This window comes from Apteryx mantelli, chromosome 5 (assembly GCF_036417845.1).
Source record: "Apteryx mantelli isolate bAptMan1 chromosome 5, bAptMan1.hap1, whole genome shotgun sequence".
NCBI classification, from domain to species: domain Eukaryota; kingdom Metazoa; phylum Chordata; class Aves; order Apterygiformes; family Apterygidae; genus Apteryx; species Apteryx mantelli.
Genome location: NC_089982.1, coordinates 19210108 through 19237470, shown reverse-complemented (window position 1 = coordinate 19237470; position 27363 = coordinate 19210108). Strand labels below are relative to the sequence as shown.

The 27363-nt window shown below is 37.3% G+C and overlaps 2 protein-coding genes across 4 annotated transcripts in view; one reads left to right on the top strand and one right to left on the bottom strand.

Annotated features, from left to right (window-relative positions):
- The window catches only part of AIMP1 (aminoacyl tRNA synthetase complex interacting multifunctional protein 1), a 43285-nt gene extending 16231 nt beyond the window's left edge, over positions 1–27054 (bottom strand). The window contains exons 1-4 of one of the 3 annotated variants that reach the window (XM_067297591.1): positions 26922–27054; positions 5165–5298; positions 4308–4433; positions 1591–1749 (exon numbers count right to left, since the gene is read on the bottom strand). In XM_067297591.1, the coding sequence (XP_067153692.1) occupies positions 1591–1749; positions 4308–4433; positions 5165–5298; positions 26922–27043 (541 nt within the window). In that variant the 5' untranslated portion in view covers positions 27044–27054. Of the gene's footprint in view, positions 1–1590; positions 1750–4307; positions 4434–5164; positions 5299–7900; positions 8019–26921 lie in introns of those variants that run through there. The other 2 variants (XM_067297592.1, XM_013951771.2) reach the window with 2 other exon arrangements.
- Positions 27055–27274: 220 nt separating this feature from the next.
- TBCK (TBC1 domain containing kinase) overlaps positions 27275–27363 on the top strand; it is a 113441-nt gene continuing 113352 nt past the window's right edge. Inside the window, exon 1 of the mRNA XM_067297590.1 lies at positions 27275–27329. The gene's annotated coding sequence lies outside the window, so the exon portion shown is untranslated. The remainder of the gene's footprint in view (positions 27330–27363) is intronic.

Sequence of the window (27363 nt, the reverse complement as noted above, 5' to 3'; positions counted from 1 at the left end):
TGACTGTAGCTACCATTCTTTACTTCACAAATACAAAAGTGTAGGAGCTTCCTAATGATGAGCAGTAATTAACTAATGGCAATGCAATGGATCCCTATCACCTATACAAGCTGTATGGTATAAAACAGAAGTGAAGTAACGTTCTTCTTTGGCTTATTTAGATATTTCTTTCAAGATTAGCTAATTACACCATTTTATATGTAAGACTGCCTTGTTTAGAAGACATTCATAATTTGTTTAATGAATAACAATCTCTAGGGGATTAAGATATGTGTAACAAGTGTTTACTTAAAATGAGTGTATTCTGTTATTTTTTCATCCAAGAAAGCTTACATATTAGGTAGCTGCAGTTAACTAAACTCCTGTCTTTAGGAAGCAAAAACAAAAGTGGACACAGCAGCTAATTTGACTCATTTACCATTGCTCCAGCACAAGACTGAAATTAAATCATATGTTCAAAGATTGGGAAAAAAAAAAAAGGCAGTATTTAACATAAGCAACAGCTCTTCAAAAATATTTCAACTCATGTATGATAAATAAGTGTTAGCATTTATGACTGGGTTTTATTAATCTACAGTATAAAATAGGGATATACAATAACTGAAGAAAACCTGAACCAGAGGTTCAAGGTTGCAGCACACTGAAGAAGATGAAATAGTTTATGACCCTGCATACATCTCATTAGAAAAATCAAGAATTACAGTGTCATATCACCATAATATTCCCATTCTGAAAAGCTGTACAAATCCATTCACAGTAAATTGATAATAATTTGCATAAGAGAATGATTGTAAGAGGCAATTTTAAGTTACCAGATAGGAACCTGTACTTTTCTGCAAATATAACCAATTCTTATATATTTTCCTCTCTTAATAGCGTTTGTTAACCCCATTAAGTCAACAGAGATAGCTAAAAAAGAGACAAACAGAATGAAATGTGTTAGAAAACCTAGATACCCTTCTCCTACATTTCCTCCCTGTTGCCAAACCAGAGTATGCTATCCACCTATGTCATTTCCCCAATAATTCCTCTTAATCACAGTCTTGACATGGATGGATCTGATCAGACTGTTAAATTTCACTGCCTGTAAGAATTTCGCAGGAAAAAAAAAAGAGCAGCATATTTACAGGATGCAGAAAATCAATTTAGCACTCTTCCTTTAGTGGTATGTTACGCTACTACATCTTACAACATATTTTTCTGAGCTGGTCTTTGGGCTTTTGCTTGAACTGTTTCCATGGCAGGAACAAAAAAATCTAACAACTAAGACTCGGAACAGGGAGTTATCCAGTCTGCCAAAAAAACCTCTCAACACTGCGTCCTTCCCCCCCCCCCCTTTTTTTTTTTTTTTAAAACAAAGGAGTTCGGCCACATTAAAACAAATCTGGCAAGTATCCCACTTAAGTAAGAGTCTACAGCTTGCTTGATGGCCTTCATTAGCTTCATGTATTTCCGAGATTTTAAGACATAGCATGTGACTTCCTACTTTGTCTATTTTAACTGTTTTTTTTCTGTCCCCAGAATGATGTAAAAGCAGTTCCATAAATTAAATCCCGTAACTGTCAACTACAGTTAAGAAAACAGAAATACCTCTTTTTTCTGCTTTTTCCTTCTTTTTCTTTTCTTCATCTTCACCTTTAATTTGATCTTTGGGACCAGGAGAGGATGTGACTGCTGCAGGCTGTGAAACATCTTCCGAAAACAAAGCTGGAGAAATGGTTGTACCAGGAGGAACTGCAATTTGTTTTACTAAAATTAAAAATACAGAAATTAGAAGGGGTACTAAGACTTTGAACGATATGACATTTTAAGTAGAAAGCACAGAAAATTTTGCTTAAAATACCTAAACAACTACAACTGCTGAGTGGTAAAGAACAATACAAAACATACCTCAGAATTCAGTCTATATATGATTATTCTGATCAGTTAAGGACAATGCCTTTGACTATCCATTTTTTAAACGTAAAAGAACGCTAAGTATAAGAAAATGCATTAAAAAAACCCACCACTCTTTCTTGTTTATTCCAGTATCTATTTATCTTTGCTATTCAACTCCTTATTTCTCATTTTTATTTGTCTGGCTTCAGTTTCTAGCCACAAGCTCTTGTCATACTGTAAACTATTCTGTAATTTTCTCCCTGTCCTATGAAATAATTTTTATATTGTAGTCAGATCACTCCTCAGCTCTTCTTTCAGATTAACTAATGAAACTGAGCTTGAATGATCTCATTCTAAGAAATTATCTACCTACAGCTGTAAAACTATATGTTGCATTCTCACTTTCCTTCCAAAAATTCTCCACATTTTCTTATTTCTTTTTAAACGGCTGACATAGAATTCTGGATACCACCTCAGGATCTACCTCACCAGATAAAAGCGTAAGAATCACCTCCCTTCTACTTTCTACTCTTCAAATAATCTCATTAGTGCTTTTTCCCACAGCACTGTACTGGGAAATCATCATCAATAACTGACTGACAAATCCTTCCAGTGCTACTACTATGCATACAGTTCTCCATTCTGCACGCTTTCTACAGCGTTCTATATTCTTCTTTTCACACTTAAGCATTTCTTTCACCTAAACGCACAGTTCTATATCCATTTGTTTTTGCAAAAAATTCTGTCTGAATGGCAACATTTACCAAAAAAACCGGACATAATTCTGTGCCATTGCGTTACCTTTTTAGTAGTTAGTACTCTGCCAGTTCTTGCACCCAGAGGAGAGATCAGAATTACTCCCAAATCATTAATGCAAATGCTCAATATTTTTTTTTTTATAATCAACCCTTTGAAGGGTTTCTGCCATGGGAGAAACACCTCTAGTAAATGATGTTTCCTAATTAACAGCTGCTTCCAAAATAAGACAGCCATCTATCAGCACGTGCTCTGTAACAAATCTGTTGGAATAATTTTTAAATTAGAATATGGTATGCAGTATTCTAGTTAGACTTCCAACGTAACCTCAAGTTACATTTAGTAACCTTCCTGAAGAATTGCAGTTTGTTCATACTTGTTCTCTTCAACACTAAACTTACTTGCATGAATTACATCCTTATAAACAATGTTTTAAATCTTTGAAATCTTGAGTCATTGTATCAACAGACACTTGCTTGCTGTTTTGCCTGATAGTTCCGAAGAGACTTTTTGTTTCTCAGATTTTTGATTTGATATTTCTCATGTTCTGTGTTTATCCGATTTCTGCATTCAACTGCTCAACACTGTCAAAACCAAAAACACTCTAATTTACTTCAAAAGAAAAGATCTAAATTTATTTCTGCTCCATTTTATATAAACTAGCTAAATGAAGGAAGACGCATGTCAAGGCAAATATTAATTCCCTTATTCTTCTACATAAAATAATCTCATCTTGGAAAATCGACATGTATTGAGACTTCTCTCTCAAGCATAACAGAGACTCTGTGAAATATCCTATACCTATCAAAAATTGCCACAGATTAACAGACAATGGAAAAGTAGAAACTAATGGTTTAGTTCAGTGCACGAAAGATTTATTCATACCCAGGAGAAAAAGAAAGAATTCTCTGCATTTACAAAATAGTGGTCCTTTTGAAGACTGAATGTATTGTTTTAACAGTGAAACAGTCAGTATGTTTGAATGCAGCACCAACACTGGATACTATCTTACCCAATTTACTGTATTGACAGTGTGGGTAAAAATGGGAATAGTTTTAGTGGGCAGAAGAGGCTTTTGTTGAAAATAATCTTAAAGAAAACATGTTCGATCTGAAACACTTCAGTTTCAGCTTTTAATTTTTTCCTTTGAAGTATGGAATTATATAATGATGGTATGAGTTGAACAGACCTACACAGAGAAGTGCAAAGATGGCAAAGATGACATTGCCATGGATTTTCTAATAAGTCACTGTCCATTCGTACTTTCAACTATGAATTGATTTTCCATAGGGATTTCAGTCTAGCTAGATGAAATATTTAGAGTATCAAGAAGTGTTTACCACTCAGCATTTTCTGAAGTATTATAAGGACCCACAGACATCAATTAAGTTCGGGGCTCATTATGAAAGGCACTGTACAGAAACACACAAGAACAAGTTTCGTGTCTGATTAAGATTTGGCATATATACCTGTCACGCTTGCAGCTTACTAAAATGTTGGCAGTAACTCTGTAGGTGACTTTTCATTGGCATGGAATCTAGGAAAATCCAGAGTTTGTAAGAGATGCCATGGAGTCATACAAAAAGACAAAGATCATGAAGAATTAAGATATCACAAAATACGATCAAAAGTGACAAGATCTATGTTGTGTGAGGATAGGACTCTTTTCCCACCTCCATTACGAATTTCTGCCTGAATCAGCTCCTGTTTCAGCCCTTCAATTTCTTTCTTCAGTTTAGCATTTTCTACACGGAGCTTCTTCTCTTCTCGGAGAGATGCCTGCAAGACTAGAGTTGACACTATATTAAAAATGAGAGGCTTCAATAATTAGTATTCATCATTTGGCAAACAGAGGTTTCATTTTCAAAAAAAAGTAAAATATGGCAAGCTGAACACCAAAAGTGGCAACTTTCAAGGAGTATATTGTTAGAAATATTTTAGAACCACATTTTTTTAAAGTTAATAGACGTTTTATGATACTTATGTAATCAAGTTGCCTCTCAATATGTTAGTTTCTCCATCTTCCAGATGGACTCACAAGAGGAAATACCAAGAAAGCTATTAAAAAAAAGTTTGAACATATTTGTAATGGAGCACCCTCATTCACTGATACAGATTGGTATAAAATATCAAAGCTGAAGGTACAATACACTTTAGAGAATCCCACAGTGGTGAGAAGCAGTAACACATAGTCTCATAACCTTCCCAACTCCCTTTCTCCCCCAAAAAGGGATTGTGTCCTATCAAATTTCCATAATCTGTTTGTGTCAGTAACCCTTCCCTCATTCATGCTTTTCTGCTTCAGAAGGAGAGACTTCAAAACAAAACCAAAATCAAAACACTCCCCCCCCCCCCAACAAACCACAAGACAGTGAAGAGGTGCTACTATTACAAACTATCTTAGAAAGCCTGAAACACACTTAAAGGCTGACAGCACCAATGAAGTTGTCTATGCTCTCATTTTTTCCTATGAGCATTTAATGGTAACCATCTGGTTAGCAAGTTTATCATAATATGCAGAATTCCTTACTAGCTTTCTCCTTGAGCAGAGCAACTTGCTGCTTGAGGTATTCAATAACTTGATCTGCCTCTGCACCTTTCTGCTCCAATCTGTTCAACACCGCATTGTTGGCTGCCATCTTTACCAAGAAACGGGCTAAAAGCCTAGACAAACAGGAGAGAATCTAAAATTAACGATTTCTTAATATAATTAACATTACCATCTCTTACCACTTGAAATAGTTCTAAAACCAGTTGCTGAACAAGAAAATTTGCTAAGTGAACAAGCTGGGCTCCCATCTCCTAACACAAAGCACAAATAAAAGGCAACGTTAAACAGAATCTGATGTTTGACAGCTGCTTTCATGTATTTTGGAAAAAAAAGCTACTTTTGTTCCCAGCTGCAGAAAACATGTTCTTACTTCATGAAACACAGTAAAAAAAATCCACCTTCTGAAGAAGAAAGGTCCAAAGATATAGAGTGAATAAATAGAAGAAAGAGAAATAAAAGAGAAAAGGTTAGACTGGAGAACAATGCATCCTGTTTTTATCTGAAAATTTATGAAGTGTATCCAAAATTCTATTAAGAGTCAGAAAATAAAAACGTCCCATAAAAATTTCCAAACTTCTCTAGTAAATTGATTTAGAACGTACAGAATGCTTTATATATTGTGGTTGTGCATAAACACTAAAAATTCACTGTTGTTTTACTTTTAAGCAGAATTCCTCAGTATCTTTCCTCATCTCAGACTAACGCAACTTTTATTGTGGGTTTCCAACTTCAGAGTTTTTCTAGTTTTCTCATTTTGATTGTCTCATTTTGATTTCACTCAAATGGAAGCAAAGGCATCCAGGTAACAAATTCAAGAAGCAGAAAATACAAATGAGCTGAAAGGGCAACAGCACAAGTAAATACTGTCTGTCCTTCTTTCAGGATGTTCAGCTTCTTTTACTGGGGCTCTCTGCTGTTCTGGGAACTAGCTGTGCCCTTACTTGTTAAAAGCCACCAAATTTGCTCCACTTCCTTCTCTGCACCATTTGCATCTAACCATAAAGGCTCAAATATTAAAAAGACAATAATGAACAGTCATCACTCATATCTGCAACAGATAGTGCTTTTACGCTCCTATCCAGTATCTAGAAAATAAAAGAATCTGTATTAACTTCTGGCTCAACTGTAAATCACGGAAGAAAACAGATTACAGGTGGGAAGAGAAGACACCTTAAAGATCTTCACTCTTAACAGTGAGGTAATTCCTGTGAATTTGCCCATCAAGTGCAACAACGGGAAGGACTGACAGGAAAACCATAATCTAGTTTATGCTTTGGCTCCTAAGCTGTATCAGTGTCCAAAAATGCCTTTTCTCATAGCAAGTTGCCAAGAAAACATCCTGTTTTATAGCAAGATTACTTTGACACTGTGACCTAACGTGTCAGTACTCTTTGTTGAGCCACGCTGAAGACAAAACCAGTTTAGAAACAACTGAAAGGAGAACAAGTACAATCACACTCGCTCTAGTGTCTGCGTATTGCTTTTGCTGCACTCTCAGTATCAACTCACATCTGATGTCGGATCTTCTGTTACAAGGAACCCAATTCTCCAGGGCCATATGTCACTCTTACCCTCTTCTGTCACCAATGAATCAAGAACAGTGTAATTAAAAGTTCTCAAAGTAAAATTCACAAAGTCAGAGATATAGTACTCTAACCGATGATGCATGGGGCATGCTCCTCCTGCAGAAGTGAGGAATAAACCAGCATCTTGCTTTCTTCGTAATCTAATAAAACGGAAGCCTGTTTTATGCACATCTTTTCCCTCAAAAGATACAAGAGTACTAACGTCAGCAAACCTACCACTTCATCCACAAAAGATTTTTCTTTTAAAAGAAAGAAAATCTTATGGGGGGAGGAGGAGCAGAAAGAATCATCTCTCCAGGACAACTAAGTAATTTTGATATTCAAATTCATCCCTGCTAATGAGAAAATAGGTAACACACAATTTTGTTTTCATGTGCACCAAGCAGAATCTATTATTTAAGTCTGCAAAAAACCAGAGGGTTTTAAAGGCAAACAGTGTCCAGTAAGTTATTTAGATATCAAATGGAAATAACACAGAACTATTATGGCACAACACAGCATAACACAAAGCCTAGGGTATTACTGTCTGCATACCAATAAGATTTCTTGCAAGCTACATATTCTCTCAGGGAACACAATACTAGCAATGGAAATACTGCCAACAACAACAGAAAAGCCACTAAAACTTCAAAGTGAATAGAATTGGTACATTTTATAGTTTTTAGCCAAGTTGGCTAATGAACTGAAGATCTGGAAATGAAGTTACGTGATTACAATGGGTAGACATTTTCCCACTTGTCAAATAAATTTCTACAGCGCTAGTATTATAACAATAACACAAAGGAACAGATATTTCCAATACTAATACAAAGAACCAATAGACTGAAATGAACTGCTGCACAGGAAGCCATAAGGCAGAAAGTGATAAAAATATATCTGAAAAGGGCAATTGTTTCTTTTAAGATCTACCTTTACTATAAAACACAAGTCATATTAAAAACATTAGTGCTGCAACAATCAAAGGTTGCAGTCAATGATTTTTTTCCCTTCTTCTGGTTCCTTTGCCCTCTGTTGCCCTGCCCCATCCCGAAAGAAAAATTATTGGTGATACTCTGAAACTAGAAATAGGAAAGAAAAACAGCAATAATATAGCTTAAAGAATTGTAACTTATTACAGATACATTCTGACCTGTTATTCAGAAAGCGTCCAAGAAGCCAATTAAAAGTAAAGTCACATCATACAGTCACGTCCAATGAGCTGCTTTTCCTTCTTCATATAAAAAACAGCTGCAGAAAACAAGTAAGGAGTAGCTACAGCAATGGCTATTCAGACCTCCTGAAAAGGAGAACCAACTGAAGTTACCTTGCTGCTCAATGGAGGGAAACTCTTTAATCTCAGACCTCTGACTACTACTTAATTACCTGCCAGACATCCTGAGCTGCCCTGAAACCTTCCTGCTCCTTTACAATGAGCCTCAAGCTTTGGATGAAACATGCAAGCCTTGCAGTTATCAGTGAAGTTATATATCAATACATAAGTTGTTTAACTTCTCATCATCCCTATTTGCTGACTTCTAAAATAGCTGCCTATCTTTTTTCAATAGCAAGCGCTGCCTCCTGCTGTCTACTAAGCAGCTGCAGTCCCTTAACATAAGAAAGCAGGCATTACTCTACTTCGTTTCCCAAGAAAACGCAATGTGGAAGGGTCCCCAAAGAGGCAAACTTTCTACAATAAATCAATACTTCTCAAAGAGCACAAGTTATCCAAAAATTTCAATATGTTTTACAAACACTGGTTTATCAAAATTGGCCTATATCTTAAATATGTCTAGTTCAAAAGTGAATCCATTTACTAACAACATAAAACTTGTTGCCTCTTGCTTTTCAATATTAACATTCTGTTTTTAAAAGCAAGAAAAAGCCCCAAAGCCCATAAAACTAATGCTAAGATTCAAATCTTAAACTCTAAAAATTGTTTTTGGAATCTATCCATAGTCTTAACATGGAACCAATTACTTTTCACTATTGGAAAAGCAATTATTTAACCAAAAAACAGAATTTGGAAGTCAACTGATTCCTAAAAACTAAAATAATTAGCTCTAAGCATTCCATTTTCCAGCTGGAGGTTAAAAAAAAAAAGTCATTACTTTTAAGTTCTCGGCTTTTTCTTGCTATGCTTTGTTAATGTCAACACACAAAGCAGCATTACTAACTACAAGTTCTAAACTGCAGGCTTAGTAAATAGACCAATATGGTCTTTCTGCATGCAGAGAGAACATCTATGGCAATGATGCAGCTTTTATTTTAGCATTTTCAATTTAGTAAAGTTTTATGCTACTCTCCTAGTTAACAGGTATTTTGTTTCATTTTTTTTCATTGTTTCCTATGGGTTTTAGTGCAACACAACCAAATGTCGCATGCATTTCAGTCGATCACCACAGGCTTCCGCTGACACACGAAGTTTTCCAAATTTTGTCTCAAATGATGTAAAATAAATAAATACATCAAGTCATCATGGCTGCCTGTTCCTCCTCTCTTCCTCTCCTGCATATATGCACTCCTCCGCAATACGGAGGATAAACTTTCACAGCTCACTGCACCTAGACAGTGTTCTCTGTCTCAAAGTTGCCTCACTCTGACCCATGATGGCTCCTCACTTTTTTCTAGCTAGGGAGAAATCGAGTACTTCTACAGCAAAGCCAATCCTGCCCATCTTCATCAAAGAGCAGACAGCAATCACAGGACGGCCCAGATGACATCAGCATATTCCTTACAGAGAATGCCACTTTTTATGAATAGTCAACCAAGTTCTAAGTTTAGGCAGGGAGCCACTACGGGAGAAAAAAAAGTCCATTAAAAAATCATGTTTGCTTTTCAACCGAAACACTTTGTTCACATTAAAGGTTGTAATTACAAAGCAAACCAGTCATTACAAAGCAGGACCAGTGCAACTAACTTTATTCTGTAAGCAAGTTATTGTAACACAAGGTAATAAAATTTCTTCAGTGGTAAATAAAGTTCACTAATTATACAAAAATATTTATGGCAATCCCTCTTCCTAAGATCTTGGTCTTAAGACTCAAATAGCTCTCAAACAAAACCCCTTTTCTTCTCCATGAGAGGTCTCAAGATGCTTCATTTCGGCCAACTGGTACAGCAGTGTATTCTAATTCTCTGTAAAAGACAGAAGTCATCAACAATCACTTTCCTTCTGCAAAAAGCATGTTCAAAGACTTCTCTCTGAGCATCTTTTTTGGGGATGGTTACTTTTGGCAGACAATCTTATGAAAAACCATAAATATAACAGAATGTGTCAGCTGTTTGCCAGATTCTGCTTTCCTGTACTTTGCACTTCTATGAACTGTCAAGACACATAGTCAGATTCAAGCATCTCACATCACACTTTTTTATTCCACAAAATATTAAACAGTAGTGATCAGATCAAAACAGAAGAAATGTAGGGTGAAAGCGTGCTTTACAGTATTATCTTTTGCTAAACCAAAAGACCAGTATAACAAGGAGATTACTTTAACTTGTCACATCTTTTCCTGTCTCAGGGAATTAGGGTTCATGCTTCAAAATGAGTTTTCTCTTACAGGTTTCTCTCAACTGCTGAAATTCTGTATTCTGGATCTGACATTGTAAATAACTTTGTCTAAGATTTGCAAAAAAATGATTTTATATTTCTGGTAGAAATGCAAAGGTTTAATTCTGCAAATTTAAACCATCAAAAAGTTGCGGCTAGCTATGACTGATTGGTTTTGAGATCAAACCCTAGTTTTGCCTTGCTCATCACCCTGCTTCAATCTAAATGAAGCACAGAAGATCAGAAGCAGCTCTCAATTTATCCTTGGGGGGAAGGCGGGGGGGAATGTTCTATAAGGTGCAGTTACATACATCCACTGCCACAGCATTTTGGAAATCAACTACATGTGGTAGGTTTCACGCACTTACCTGTCACTATCACACAATTCTGTTCTCAAAAAGCCAGGTCTTTCACTGGATTTTTATCTTTGTTGAACCTTTAGAAAATGTAATTGTGCCTTCTACATCCAAATACTGCTTCTCAGGAAAGGCAATTCTAAGTGATTAAATGTTTCTAGGCTTCACTAAGCAGAGAGGAATCAGATTTGGGTATCTGAAACTGCCACGATCACATAAACTTTCATCTGTGGAAAAACAGAATCCCTCAATCACAAAATAAAACAAAAGCAGCAGCTACTCAGAGCTTTCAATCAAGATAGGGGCTTCAGAAAACAGGCCTTTTAAGCACATACACAAATAGGCTACAGCATCAGTAGGCAGGAATATAAGCAGTACTGAATGAGAACAGAACTGACTTACATATTAGATAAGATTTTTGCATTGTGGCAATAGTTTGAGACTAATTAATCATGGTCAAAGCTATAATTTCCTTGTTCTAACAGAGCATAAAAGACATAATGCATCCCATTACACTTAAATATCATTCCCCTCACAGCCAGAAGAGAAGTGCACATCAGTAAGTTTTAACCACCCGCTCATCTGTCTTTCAGAACTCAGGTGTGAAGGATGAACCTGCATTTCCTGAGTCTCACATTATCAAAGTAAGTTTATATAAATAAAAATATGCTTTAAGACCCGAAACAAATATGTGCAAATGATCCAAATGTAGATGCTTGCCTAGGTTATTCTCTACTTCCAGCAAAGGAGACCAACAAAAACTTTTTTTTTTGACAGAATGATGGTAAATGACTAAACAGCAACAACTAGCAATGATAACATTAAAAGAAATAGCATTTTTGATGCCAAGATTTCAAGCAACATTCAAAAATGCAGTGTAAAAACTCAAGGATCTAGAAATGACTATCAGATAAATCATTACAGCATCTCACTTCTGTCACTCAGTATTAGATCGGTGATCACCCATCAGTTACTGGAAGCATGGCACAATAAAACAGCAAATGAAACTATTATCCTCATGTTTTGTTAATGAAAGAATGCTGCTTTTAATATGAGAAAAATGGAACTACAGTCTAAAATGTAAGAGAATATTGTAAAGTATGGAAACACAGTTCTGAAGACTCTTGGTGCAGAAAGACCTAAGAATTCTATCTTCCTCATTCTCTCTTCTCAAGCAAGTGATTGCCATGACTGGGGCTTTAATGAGTTAAATAGCCTGATAACTTTTCATTTTTTGGAGCTAATAATAGAATTTTTAAAGTATTCATAACCTATAAACCTCTGTGTAGTCAGTACTCAAAGCAATTTGCCAAACGGTAAGTTATTAAGCAAAGTTGTACATTTCTGCCACATGTTATTTCAACTCAAATCGTTTGCACTATGAGAGGCAGAATAATTGCTTTGCAGATTTCCAAACAACTAACATGTCTAACAGTCCGTCCAAGGAGCAATGCCAGCCCTAAGGAATGATTTTCTAGCTCTGGAGACTACAGTCCAACCCTTCTGGCTGCCAGATAAATCAGGCTCAATCCCAGCTGCAGACAGGTCCTTTAGTAGTCCTAAATCCAGATAAATCAGACTCAATCCCAGCTGCAGACAGGTCCTTTAGTAGTCCTAAGGGTCTATCCCTCCCTGTTTTAAAGAGCTGTAAATAGTAAAAACACACACAGCCAACTAAACCTTTTCATATTTAAAAATACTGCAGCATGAAAGAGTTTTATTTATTTATTAAAGATCTGATAGAGTATCACACAAAAAAAGGCCCATCCACTGGTAGCAATTTTGAGGCTACCTTCCCTCCACCTAATGAGACATTTGGCAATAGAAGTTATTCAAGTAACAATTATTTTTGAACATGAAGACAAGTGTCTCTTGAAAGGGAAGCATGAACAACAAAAGCTACCAGGGAGTCACAGCATTAATGGGACAAGCAAAATCAAATCCATGACAAGTGATGAACAAGGAAGAATGATAAGCATATGATAGAGCAAATAAAGAATTTCACAAAAGTATGTACTACTTACTTCAAATGTATGACAGACTTAATTTGAATTAAAATATCTCTCTTATAGATCTGTACGATAGACATCATCAGAAACTGAATGGTTATAGTCAGAAGTAAAAATGAATTTATTATTTTGTTCCAGTTCTCATTTCAAGACTTAGTAGATGTCACAAAAAAATGAATCCACTGTATCACAACTTAATACAACACAGCTACAGCACACAAAGGCTCAAGGAAAGTTAAGAGCACATGTTAAGTTCGTTTCTATCACTACTTGTCTCAGTTCAACTCCAAATTAACTTTGTATTGTTCTCCCTCATGTGAGCAGACATGCCAAAGACTAAACAAAGCAGAGACATGACTACAAGGAGTTCTGCCCAGGTTAAAGCAAAAGTCAAGAAATTTGGATGTGGTTTGTAACAAAATTTTTGTTTTCAGGGCTACCAACAGTTTTTCAGTAACAACAAACAAAGGATACAAAGTTAAACATAATTTAATTTCTTAATCAGAGAAGACTTGCGGGTAATTTAACATACATGCATGGCTCACAACACAGGCTCAAGAGAGACAGCTTCTTTGCATTGCTCGAGTTAAGCCTCAACAGGTTATGCACCCACTACATCTGCTAGGTCCCCTGCAAGTTCACTAGAGGTTCATCTGGTTGTGCTTATACTGCAGTCTGAAACTTAAGTAGCAGCTCATATGCCAACACAGTTGGACAGCCTTGTGTATTTTTTCAACAGTGTGTATCTTTTGGATCCTGCTGCATTAATATTTTAATAGTACTATCATAATCTTAAGGTAAATGATCACCATGTGCAGAAAGAACTCTGACATAACTCCTATAACGGAAAAGATATAACACCTACAAAACGGTACCTTATTTCTTTGTCCTTAAGCACTGACTTCCAAACCCAAAATACATCCAACTCTCTGGAACAAAAAGCTTACATTAAAAATTGCCAGTTAATTTTTTTTATTCATAAAAGCATAATATTCCAGAGCATGGAGTATCCAATAGCTATCAATGAATTAGGGGAAAACAAATAAAGAAAAAGAAAAAAAGCTGCTACTCATGCCTCCTAAAGTATCCTCATAAAACTTCTTTGACAGGTGATGGACTCTGCAATTACAGACACACACGCTGATAAATTCAGAAATATAAATGGGCTCAGCTGCATCTGAGCAAGTCTGCAAGGTCAGCAAATGCCACAGGAGACCTTGAAGAATCTGTACTGCTGCTCCCCCTCTAGGGTTGTACTGAGGAGTTATACTGAGGAGTTAAATTATTGTCATAACTCCAGAGTAACCGACCCATAAATCATGCAGATTTCAGGGCAGTTCTGGTCCTTCTTGTGCTACTGGTTGAAACCAAGTAGAACAACACTGTTTCTTAGATATTTTTGTTGTCTTTTACAACTTTATCCCAAAAACATGAGCACTCATGCTCCCTGCTTAATTAAGAACAAGCACAGCAGCTATGAAAAGGTAGAGAAGAAATATTTACCTCCTCCCATGCGTTTCCCCCCTCCCCCTCCCCCCAAGACAGGACTCCACTTGAGAACAAACACATTTTAAAAAACATCTCTCAAAATACAACTTTTTTCTTTTGGGCGACAAGGGTACTAACCCTTGCTAAAAAACTTTTGTTGTTAGAAAGGCATTTTAAAGATATCCTTTCCTTAGAAATCTGAAGAGTTTGGGAACAAAAATGCCATCTCAGCAATGTATTTAATGTCGTCAACCATCTACAAAATAACTGTATTGGTTAGGTAGTAGACAGACTGACCTGCTTTTTAATTCAGAGGAATCAAGATTTAATTCACGATACTTAGCAGTCTTTGAAAGCTGGCTATTAGTTATCTTATGCAGCTCAATTCTGGTAAAAAAGAATCTTGAAATTTATTACTTCTACATTATTATCAGCTTTTCTACATGCAAAAATATTATCTTGTAGCACAGATAAGACGAAAACAGGCTTAACCATTCAGATAAAGCAAGTGCTAAGGTTAAAAATAATCATTATTCATTCACGAAAGCATGCAGCAAACAACATGCAGCTGTACAGCAATACAACTAATGTTCTCTAAGTACAACTGCATTAACAGTTGTTATTATTTACTGAGGCAAAAAAAATTTATGTATTCTTTTATGTGGACCAAATAAAAGCAGAAGAAAACCTGAAAATGTGTGCACGTGCGAGTGTGTGTGTGTGCATGTGTACATGTGTGCATATAAGCGTAATCAATGCAAGAATAATGGCAAACACCTCTTAAGGGGCAGCAACAGAGCTGTCTTTAAAGAGAAAAGAAATCTTTACGGAAGATTGAACCTGCAGTTGTAGTATCTTATTTACACAAGCTAAACCCTCCCACGCACACTGGACTTCCCTTTTCATACGTCACATGTAAATGATTGTACTTTACAGAGTGGAAATTACTCATATAATACAGCATGACAATATTTTAATGAAAAACTTTTATAAAGATACTAACTTGCCTAAAGCAGAGAAAATGATTTGTTCAGCTTTGGACTAAAAAGCCAAAATTAACTTTTAATCTAATGCGGGCTGGTGGCAACTGATCCTTGACAGCCAGCAGCAGTTGCATGTCACTTCAAAAGCATGTGCCAAGGGTATCCGCCACTACATATTCTTGGCATCATCTCCAACACACAGGTCTTTCCTTTAATCACGTACAGAGTAAAGAGACTTAAAAATCAGAGGAAGTATCTTATCTACTTAGAAAAATCTCCACATGTAACCACCAAGTACTGTAACTATTATACCTTTTGCATCAATGATTATAACTGAAAATGATTATAACAATGATATAACTTTTATGAGGTTAGAAACATACAAAGCACTCTTCCCTTTAGGAGATAAAATAAAGAAATCCTCAAGAAAAAAAAATGTAAAAAAATTTTTCAGTAGGTTTCTGTTTCTGGAGAAGACAACCCCTCTATTCTCAGCAGCAAAATAAACTACCAGTCTTCCGAAGCCGAGACCATACAACAACTACTCAATCATTTCTAAATAAAGGACATTTGAAATCAAAATGCAAGCTTTGCTTCTGCTCAGATAAGAACAATAAAGGATGGTTATATCATCACACAGCTATTTCAGATCAACTGATTTGAAATATAAGAAATTTTACAGGAAAATGTCCTTTGTCTGTATATAAAAAAAATCCCATCACTTTCTCCTGACAGCGTGTTGCTTATAAAATATATATTATTTATATATATTTATATATATATAAATGTATATATTTTAGAATGGAAATCATCTAGCTCTCTTATTAAGAAAGAATGGCTGCTCATATTTCATATGCTTATTTTGCATTTTGCAACCCCAATCAGTTTGCTGAAACTGGTAAATCAATTGTAAAGCCAGCGTAAACAGAAGACATTTCTAACTGGTTTATGGTAGTTACTCTAGCTGACAAACAGAAACGCCCTTCCTAAACCCTGAAGAGGGCCATCTTTGAAGGGCTAGTTTTGGCACAAGTTATTTTCTACCTTCCAAACCAGAATGGAATATCAAGAGTTTCTTGGGATACCTTTTAGCATCTCCTGCAAAACTCCAGCTCTAATAGGTCAGTGCCCCACCACTTTCTCCTTCCCTCTGTTAATTTAACATTCATTATATAACATTCATATAATTCACTAATATCTTCACAGTATTGAAACAGAAGTTACAAACATCACTGTTATTAAATATTTTATGAGCACTTGTAAATCCAATTTCAAAGTAACTATACTCAATAACCCTGTGGGCACAGTTCAGAATATAATAATGCAGCTATTGAGTGAATAGCATGTCAGTCTAGGTAAACTTCTAGACTGTATCTTATATAAACATTTACACACCACTCAAAAGAAAATACTGCAATACTCTACCTTTCAATGATACCAAAAAAAGTGAACAGTCTTGTAATTACTGCCTTTCAGAACCCTCTTCACAGTTGTACACGCAAAGAAGCATTTAAGGCGAGTGCCTTTAAAACTTTTAGAACAAAAATTAATTTTCCCTCTTTAATACTTAGATTTGCACAGAGCAAAACGAACAAAAAACCTCTTGCACTCATCTTGGACATGGAGAGGGCTGTAGTCAGCTATTAGAACTAACAGCATCTGATAGCAAAATCCCCAAAGCAACTTTCTGCAAATAGCAATATTTCATCCGTGGATTCAAAACTGCAAAACCGCTTTTGTTTCCATAGCCTTTTTTTTTTTTTTTTTAAACGAGCTAAATGATATATTTTGTTATAGCCCAAATTACTCTATCAAAAATCCTATCTTTTAAAACAATTATTTCCAATTAAATATTTAATATTAGAAGAACTTGTTTTAACATTTTCAGAAAATGAAAATTTGCAGGTAAGTTCTCAGTAACATTTAATCACAGAGAAAGTAAAAGGTATATGCAAAGGAAACACTCCACCTAGTTCTTATTATTAGCATTATTTTATAGATGGGCCTATGGATGAAAAATTACTTGCCGAGTGTGTTGTAGCAGGGTAACTCAGCCCCCAAGAAAAGATTAATTTTCCTGATGTACAATTCAGTATCATATCCTAGTTGGCAATGGTGATTTCCTTAACGTGTAACTGTTACCAGTTACTACACCATTTCACACGGAAGGTTTCAGACCTTACAGTAGGACAAGCAAGACAGTCTTAATGCCAGAACAGCTGCTAACTAAGCCAAATATAGTGTCTTTTACATGCCATGTGCAAATGTGCACTCTCCTGTTGGAATAGTCCCCAGCTGCCTGAGCCAACTGAGGCTGCTGAAATGATCTGCTCACTTATCTTCAGAGCATGAAATAAGATGCCACCTCAAAGCTGTATGTTAAACTGTAATGGAGAAACACTCTGGGATTAGAAACTAGATCCAATAGCCATGGAGTGTTTCCGAGAGGGTCGTGAACTAAGAGACTAATCTTTAAGCTATCAATTCATACTCAATTGAGGTTATGTTGGGAAAGCTCCTGATGAGAAGGAAATGGAAAAAAAGTCTTCTGCAATGAGAAGTTTATGCCAAGAAATTGTACCAAATGACCTCAAGAAGAGATTTGCTAATGCAGGGCATTTTTTTAAGATGTTTTATGCATTGCCAGTCTCTCTCACGTGCAAAAAGCATTTCAGAATCCGTTTGCTTTCAGATAATTAGGATGTGAGACAACACGCCAGGGAATCAGTTTCGAGATGAATCCAATTTTCTTTAATTCATCACAGAATCTCTCTCATTTTCAGTTTTTTCCCCAGCACTTTGCAGGAAGAAAAATGGGTTCTTATATATGAATTGTGTTTAACTGATGATGGTTAACTACAGTATACGTTGCTTTCCAATATGAATGTTACTTTAAGCTTCCCTCTACATGTTTTTTGGAGTCAAGGAATAGTTTTCAGGCTGTTAATTTATTTAAAGTGGCATAAGAACTTAAGAACTTTATTCAAAATTGTGGAGTGTAAAATAAAAATGTAAAAGATAGGTTAGCAGAACATAGCTCTTTGTGTAATTTCCCTCTGAAAAGTGTATATGGCAAAGAGAAATTCTATGAAATTCTCATTTCAGTAAGATAACTAAGTCATCTTCTTTAGAAATGGCAAGTGTCAAAGAGTGATTACAGCTGCTGTTCAGGACCACTATTGATGTGTGATCATCAAAATAGATTAATTTCAGACTATCGCGATTCTTGAGATTGTAAATATAATTTAAGAGAAATCTTGCCCTTCATCTCTCCACAGGTAGAGATGATCCCCTCACTTATCTCTTCAAAAGCTATTCATACACTTATTTATGATATTTGCATTCAGTAAGGACACCAAGAATTTTTTGGATAAACATCCCCTCAGTTTCTATGTACAGAACAGGGGATCTCCCCTTACCAGAAGGTGATATAACTGGCAATATTCTGCCAAAACAGGATGAAACAAAACAACGCACAAGTATGCAAACGAACTACTGGAAGATGCTCTGCTCCAAGACCTCCAAGAAAAGATTATTCAAGATGCTGACCTATTTATCTAGCTACTTTTATGCTTCCCAGCCTTGATCCCATGGTAGGGCACAAGATTTGTTGAGTAATAATGAGGAGAGGCTGAGAGAGCTGGGACTGTTCAGCCTTGAGAAAAGAAGAATGAGGAGGGATTTTATCAAGGCATTTGAATATCTGAAGGAGGGTGTCAAGAGGATGGGGCCAGACTATTTTCAGTGGTGCCCTGCGACAGGACAAGAGGCAATGGGCACAAACTGAAACACAGGAAGTTCCATCTGAACATGAGGAAAAACCTCTTTACTGTGAGAGCGACTGAGCACTGGGACAGGTTGCCCAGAGAGGTTGTGGGGTCTCCATCCTTGGAGATATTCAAAAGCCATCTGGACAGGGTCCTAGGCAACGTGCTCTAGGTGACCCCACTTAAGCAGGGTGGTTGGACTAGATGATCTCTAGAGGTCCCTTCCAAACTCAACCATTCTGTGATAAAAAAAGAAGAGAGTCAGGGACATTCAAGAGGAAGAATATACAAGATGATCCAGAAGCAAATTCTTTGCTGGTTGCACACTGCTGCTAATGCACCGCAGTGTTAGCCCATGAGCCTCAGCGGTAGAATTACTGAAGTAGATTAATCACCATAGCAAAATAAATAGCCATACAAGGGAACAAATGAATGATTAAGTTGCTCCTCTTCTTTTCCCATTTGAATTGCTTGAACCAGGCACTTATTTTAAATATGATATTGAAAACTGAAATTGCAAACTATTCTATATGTTAACAATACAAAAGTAAGAGAACACTAAGATCTGAAACAGTTACCATGTGTTGATCCTGAAAGACACATCATTTTTAGGACAGTTTCCTCAGAAGCAAATCTGTTGGAAGCAACATTTAAGAAAAAACAGAAGATTAACTTGATTTCCTTTTGTATTGGTCTATCACCTGATATTACTGTATATCATCCAGGAGCAGACCATGGCTTGCCTTATAGGCAGCTGTCCCTTATAAAACTGAACAAGGATCCAGCACACTGAATTTTGTCCTCAGGAGTGCTAGTGACTGCCATGCCCAAAACCACAGTAACAATGAATTATAAGTTTCTAACCACAGTGTATTTACAAGCACTTGTCATAAGTATAGAGCATGCTCAGACAAGTACCTTTTATTATTTAAACTTGTATGCTTGAATAGTCTAGGAATACTCAAACGAGTATATTTTGAGATTGACAATCTCAAAATATTTGAAGCAATCATGCCACCCAAGCAAAGCAACACATTTTTATTACGCTCAGTAAGTGCTTTCCCCCCTGTTCTATCAGATGTATCACACTGACTCGAATCACAGAGGCTACATATTAAAGGGGAAACACCTGCTTGAAAAATGTTGTATGCCTGTTACAGACTTAGCCATTAGAAGTCTTCATGTGTCAAAAAGTATGGAGTCGACTAATGAGTTTATTAGCTAACACCGCCCTATGAACACATTAAAGGGGAATAACTTCTTACCTGGGACTCTGTTCCCCCTGTGGTGTCCCCCCACTCCAGTTTCAAAAAACAAAACAAAACAAACAAAAAAAACCCCCAACCACACTCAAACTTATAATAGTTCTCTAAAGAGAAGGCTGAGGCAGACAGGAAGAAATAAAGGAAAGCCAAGTGAGGAAAGGCTTTCTAGCCACATTTTATTACAGACAAACTGTCTTAGCTGCTCAAGAGATTTCCCAAACAATATTCACATTGCACTCATGCATACTTAAGACTCCCTGCAATTGCCACAGAGAATTGCTTTTTTTCCCCAGATTCTCCTTTCCCTTCTCTCAGCTTTTTAAAATACACTTTAAAAAAGATCAAAAAGCTTGAAAGAAATGGAGTTGTTTAGTCTACAGAAAAAAAAGACAGATGGGAGACTTGGTAACATTCTTCAAACACAAAGTTGGTATGAGAAAGGGACTAAACTGTTCACCAGGTCCACTGCAGATAGGAAAAAAAGCGAGGAAGATTTAAGTTAGACATTTGGAAAATTTTCAAGTAAGAGTAAAGACTGAACAGATTGCCTGTGGAGGTTGTGGTATATCCATCACTGGAAAGCTTTAAAAACAAGCTAGACAAACATCTGTCAGAAGTGATTTAGGTATAATAGATGAGAAGGTACTTAAGATGTTTTGCTGCCCTTCTGCTAAACCAGCATTACAAAACCAGTAATATTCCCCTCTTTCATATCCCTGTGTTACTTAACTTTTACAAGGATAGATTTTACTACATATTTTTAAGTGTGATACTATCACATATTCAAGTGTGATAATCTAGGAGAACACAATACATCAAAGATTTGCTAACAGTCAGGATAAATAAACTGTCTGTGAAGTGAAACATCAACTTGTTAATTTTACACTCACTTTGGTGGAATGGACATATAAATTAATTTGCAATGCTGACCAAGTAACTAGCAGTTGGGAGAGTCCACAGCAAATGCAGGAAGGAGGGCACTACACTGCACAGACCTTGGCCAAAGCACCTTTCTACAACCCTCATTTAAAATCTCATCCAGACAGCTCATCCTTTTGCTCCAGCTCCAAGCTCAGCACCATCGACCCATTTACATGTCATTTTACTGACTGTTCCTTATTGGTATGATGCTGATAAGCAGACCACAACATATTTTGGAAGAAGGACTGGAGAGGACACATCCCCACTGTAGGAGGCTACAACCCCAATTCCAGGAGGAAGCAGGAACCCACTGATATGCTGGGCTTGAGGTATACCTCATTGCTTCTGTGAGCACGGAAAGAGACTGATTAACCTAAACAGTCCTATAGGGCCCTTACAGTTTGCCAGGCATGCCAAAGGCACGAGATACCTCAAGTCCAGCACATCAGTGTCAGTCTCTCTGTTCCTGCACCAAGCTCAGCTCACATCTCTATGTCTGATTACAGTTACAGATGAAAACAGACTAAACCCTTTAAAGCCTCAACAGAGGTATCTTTATTAGACAGGTATTTCCCACCAAAAAGTCATTTTCTTATCATTAAGCCCATCTTAATCCATTTTATGGTTGATGTCCTTATTATGTAACACTGTGTTTTAACCCAAAGAAAGAGAAACAGGTTGTAGAATTTTATATTAGAGTTGCATCAACTTTATCAGTACAATTGCAGTCAGAAGGAAGGACATCTTTTTCTTTTCTTGTTTGTTTAAAAAGATCATTTTTGATAGACTATGCTGATTAGTAAAGAATTATAAGATAGAGGAACTAACCAGCATTTTATTCCTATCAGATTTCCCTGATATTTGAGCAAGGTCAGGTGACAGGCTAGCCAGTCTGTTGTCATTTACATCACTGTCCATATCCTTTTTAGGCACAATTTTACTGCCTTTATTTTCCTCTGGAATTTCATCTGTATGCCAAGTTTCACTCTGGATTTTCTTTAAAAGGGCACCTTTCCAAGGCAATGAGAGCACAAAAGGTATCACCAGTATTCCCCTCATCTTTCTTGCTACCTTTTTTAGCATCACCATAATTCTCTTGCCAACTTCTAGACCAATAGAAGACATTCTAATAGTCTTCTTTTAATAGGCTTACTATTACGAGTACATAGTACCTCAGCTGTAAAGAGATATGTGCTGAAGATGGCTAAGAAATGAAGAGCTTAAACTGCCTTCCTTATTACATGCTACACAGTAGGAAAGTATTCTACAACCTGAATAATTAAAATACAGGAACAGACTGAAATTCCATAGTCTCCACAGACCACCAACCCTGCAAGCTGCAAAGAACATCTGCTAAGAATAGCTGAGGTACAATTTTTGGGACATGTGAACAGGATAAATAACATGAGGTTCCCTTAAACCATGTTTCACCAGTCTAAGAAAACATAACCAGTGTTTACAGTTTTGTATACATCAACAGGATTCTTAAGAGCAGCAGGTAGGTTACAGTACTCTTACTAATTTAATTCTAACCAGATGAATCATTGGTACTGTATCTCTAAAGTCATAATGCAGACAGTATTATATCTTCTTGCTCTCCAAGAAGGGGGCAGAAAAAAAAAGGGGGGGGGGAGCTTTAATTGATGACTTAGTGGTCTGTGGTCACCAAGCCTAGTCAGGGAATCATTTTTCACTCAAGAAATTACTTTTAAAGGAAAGCATCTTTTCCCAAGCACAAAAACAAAATAAAAAAGTTTTGTTCAGCAGGCTGCTTTGAGAGTACCCAAATATTTCCAAACCCATATTAAATTATGGGTAAGAATAGCTTCCATTGCACAGGAAAGAAAAGCTATCAGGGAAACTTATTTGCTACTGTTTAAAAATAAAGTAACCATGGAAAGCAAAACTAAAGATAGATCCCTTCCGCCACCCCAAACCTCCACTCCACCCCACAATGTGCAAGCACTACAGGAAATCTAACAAGGGAAATATTTCTTAGCAATGGTAATGAGAACCATCCAGGTAACTGTTTAGAATAAGAATTATACAGAGGTTTCCAGGTTTCTCTGAAACCCTGGATTTTTCCCCCAGCATTCTAATTAAGTGCCCTCATGACAGACTGTGCAAAACTAAGAGGGAATATGAAAACCTATCACAACTGCAGCAACCAGTCATAAAAATCATAACAACACAAGAAACAGGAGAAGCTCTTTACTTTGCTCACATCTGATTTTCCTAGCTATTTTCCTTCTATGCTAACCATTCAGTTTGGCTACATTGTTTAGCATTTGAAATTTTTTAAGTTTTAGAGAACACTTCCTTAGAAGATACAAAGATGAAGGAATTCTTCACATGGCAGCTGCAACACACAGCCATCAGCTTCACAATCAGAAAAGTTCAAAAATATTATGGTAGATAACAGATTCCCATTCTTGCACATTTGATCAATCTTCCTATGCCAACTGCTTTACACTTACTTTTTTAATATAGATATTTCTCAGGATAACTGTAGTTTTAGACATTTACCATGCTCTATATGTTCTCTGAATTCAGCCAAGTTTGCCAATCAGCCTTACATTTTCTTTTTCTGTCATCTATTTGTACCATCAAGTACTTTGCCCCTCCCAAATTCATACAATCTGTATAATATACTGAGAGAAAAACATATTACAACTTTCAATTAGCTAGTATAACACAGCGCTTGACCCCAAAAGACTAGTGAAGTTTTGGTAGATCATTTCTACCAGATCGCCAAGATTTTCCAAGAGAAATGGGATGAAATAAAGGACAGAAGAGAAACAAGAGGATTCCCCCCACCCCCCATGAGGTATGAACATATTTCACAGTAAGGATTATTAATTGCTTAAAAGGAAATTAAAAAGTTCAATTTTCATTTTTTCATTTCACACTTGGTCTAGACATGTCTCCCGTTTTGCATCTCAACAGTTTTTTTTTTTCCCTTGCCAATTAAAGATCCAGTTTTCATTCTGATGCCATTATTTGGGCTCCTGTCCCCAAAATGCACCAGCTATCTCTGCTGCTTCTTAGGGCATTCTCAAAAAGGAGCAGAATAACATGGTGTCAATAAGATTCTTTATTCCACTTTAATGTTTTGCAAATGAAAAGCAGAAAAATTGGTACTTTTCTAATTTGACTCTACTGCTAATTAGTAAATTTACAAACAGCAGCAGCAATTTTAGAAGTGGTCTGTAGATTCTGAAAGAAAGTACATAAATCACTTCAGCTGGTTATTTCTTATAATACAAACTAGCACAATACTTTTACAGTATAAACTAATACAAAAATATTTTAATGTATTTGTAATATTTTATAAGCTATTTTTAAAGCTTCATGATGACATAAACAATTGTACTATATCTCCATATATTACAAACTAATTTAAAAATTAACAAAAAGGTGGTGACTTTCCACTTTAGTCCTAACTCAAAAAAAACAAACAAAAAATCCACAAATCACAAACAGCAAGGCTTCTATTGACTTCATGGAAGAAAAACAAACAAAGACGACAAGATTAGGAGACAAACTTTCAAAGCCTGATCAAACTTATTGTGATTTCCATGTCACTTAAGTTACCAATTCAGAACATCAAACATATAGCATGGAATTTTGGTGATAAACATTACAGTTAGATGTATATACTTCAACATTTTTAAAAACAGGACTTTGTTCTTCAAAAATGTGATTCTACAAAGGACACTAAGCAGGCAACTTCAGAAAAGACATGACCATGAAAAGGGAGGAATACCACCAATATGGCTTGCATGATTTGGCATTACTACCACAGCATTTTGTAGTCTTCCTTGTAGGAACATCTCCTAAATCAGACAGGAGAAGAAAAGTGTTTGAACCTCCTTTGATAAAGAGGCCCTAAGTTAGCCTGCCACTGGCCATTCAGTTACTAAATTCAGTTTACTAAATTCAATCATACTTATGTTAAAGCAGCTCAATCACAACTTTCTGCATTAAATATTTCAATTATTTTTTTCAGATTCAGATTGTTCTCCCGCTCGCACATGCCTCAAGTCTTAAAGGCTACAGCTACCTTAGACAACTCAAGAGTTCTGTTATTTCCAGTCTGATGTGCTGTTTTCATATTTGCAGAACATCCTTTTTCTAAGCAAAGTATTTGATATAATTCTCTCCAAACTGTTCATTTGCTTTCCATCTAGGGAACAAGAAACTGTTTGCTTCTCTACTTACATTAAAAAAATGTAAAAGAAGCAAATAACCCTACAATGTTGTGTGGAAAAGACAAACAAGCTTCACATTTATGACTGGGAAAAAATATTGCCGAGACCACAATTCCTGAAGTTAATTGTAAAAGTCATTTTGACTTAAATCACTCCGCCTTCAATACCTTGCACCTTTAGTCTTCAGTGCTGTTAAAATGTCAAGGCAACTCACCATTTTTTTTTTTTGTAAATTCTTCAAAGTCAGAATTGCCATAACAGGAATGTATTGTTAACCTGCAACATGGGGGGCAGGAGAATACTATGATGAAGTCACGCTGATAGACAAAGAAAGATCCTTCAGGCTGACTACAAAAACACTTTACTGATTATTTGATAAAAGTTACCTACGTTATAAGCATCTGCCACTCATTTCTAAGGCTGTCCAAGTATGAAAAGCATCGTACTCTTTTTAGTAATATCCCGTATTACTCTAGGGAGTTTTTGTTTTTTACATATCTTGGGTTTACCTTCCAACAGGTCTTCCAAATTGTATGCTATTATTTAAACGTAGGTGGACAATAATTTAGTAAGTGAACAAAAAGGGCATACAAAACCAAGATGATACATTTGATCACTACTGTCTAGAATTACTACTGGTTTTACTGAAGTATCGTGAATCACAAGTGTTTGTGAAGAGCAAAGACTTCAACTATTAAAAAATACAAATTAGAGAAACAGAAAGACCGTGAAACACAAGCACAACTTAATACCTGCTCTGCAGTAGTGTTATTTTCCTTTTGAGAGCAGTTAAACTCAGCACAAAGGCATTTACTGATAAGCTCAAAATATACACTATTTCAGTAATGCTGCCGTATAATAGTTGTTTAATTACTCCTAACATAAACTAGCAAGGAGTAAACCATAATATCATCCTGCTTATCTAATCTATGTATCCAAGTACAGAGAGGTGATCTCCGTTACACCTTTGCAAATATCTCTACTGAAAATAGGCTGAAGACATAATTATACATTGTTTTTCACTCACTGAAATCTGTGCACAAACCTAAAGAACCTAAAAGCACACTGTGTGCCAAAACAGAGAAATTACCGACTTTTCGATTAACACCAGCAGTTTACACGCCAAGTTCAATAAGTACACCCCGCCTGTGGCTTCCCGGCCATTACAGTATTGATTTCAGCAGCCCCTTACCAGGCCGCTTCCAAGCTGCCGTTTCGGCGTGAAACTCAACCGAGCACGGGAGCACAACGGGCCGCAGCAGGACCTCTCCGCGCGTGTCCTCCCTCCCTCCCGACCAAACGCGGCAGCGGCATTCGCAGCGCTCCCCTGCGGCCGCCGGGCCGCGCCAGAAACGCGCGGTACAAGCCACGCAGCAGCGGGCCCAGCGCTCTCGTCCCCCCCGCCGCTGCCGCGGCCCTGCCCCAACGACCCGGCCCGGCCTCTGGGCCGCCATGACGCAGCCCCCCAACCGCCGCCCCCAGGGCCGCTCCACACCGCCCTCGCGGCCCCGCGGGCACGCTGCGAGGACGCGGAGGGGGCAGAGCCGCCTCGCAGCCCCGGGGGTCTGTCAGACCCAGCCCCGGGCCCGGCCCTGCCCGCCGCCCTCCGCGGGGCAACACTCACATGAACCGACGGGAGCCGCCGCCGCCGCCGCGCGCCTCCTCCCGCCGCGAGGAAGGACCCCCTCGCAGGGCTGCCCGCGAGGGCGCCCGGCTTTTGGGAGAAAGCGCCCGGCAGAGCCTCATTTCCCCCAGCGAGCGCGTTGTTTCTCAGGCAAAAGCACTCACGACATCGTTCTCTGAGTACCTGTGCATCGGGAGTTCACATAGAAGAAAGGGGCTAAACTTCTTCTTTTTTTTTTTTTTAATATATATTAAGACAGAACTAAAAGGGATCTCAGGCATCACGCTAGACGCCTCTATGCCGAGGTCCTTCTGGAGGCCGGCGGGGGGGGTGACGTCACGGAGCGGCGAGAGCCGGCGGGGGTGGGGTGCGGAGCGGGACGTTGGTGCGGTGGCGGCGCCCGCGGAGGTACCGCCGCCCCTGGGACCGGGACCTGCCCCTG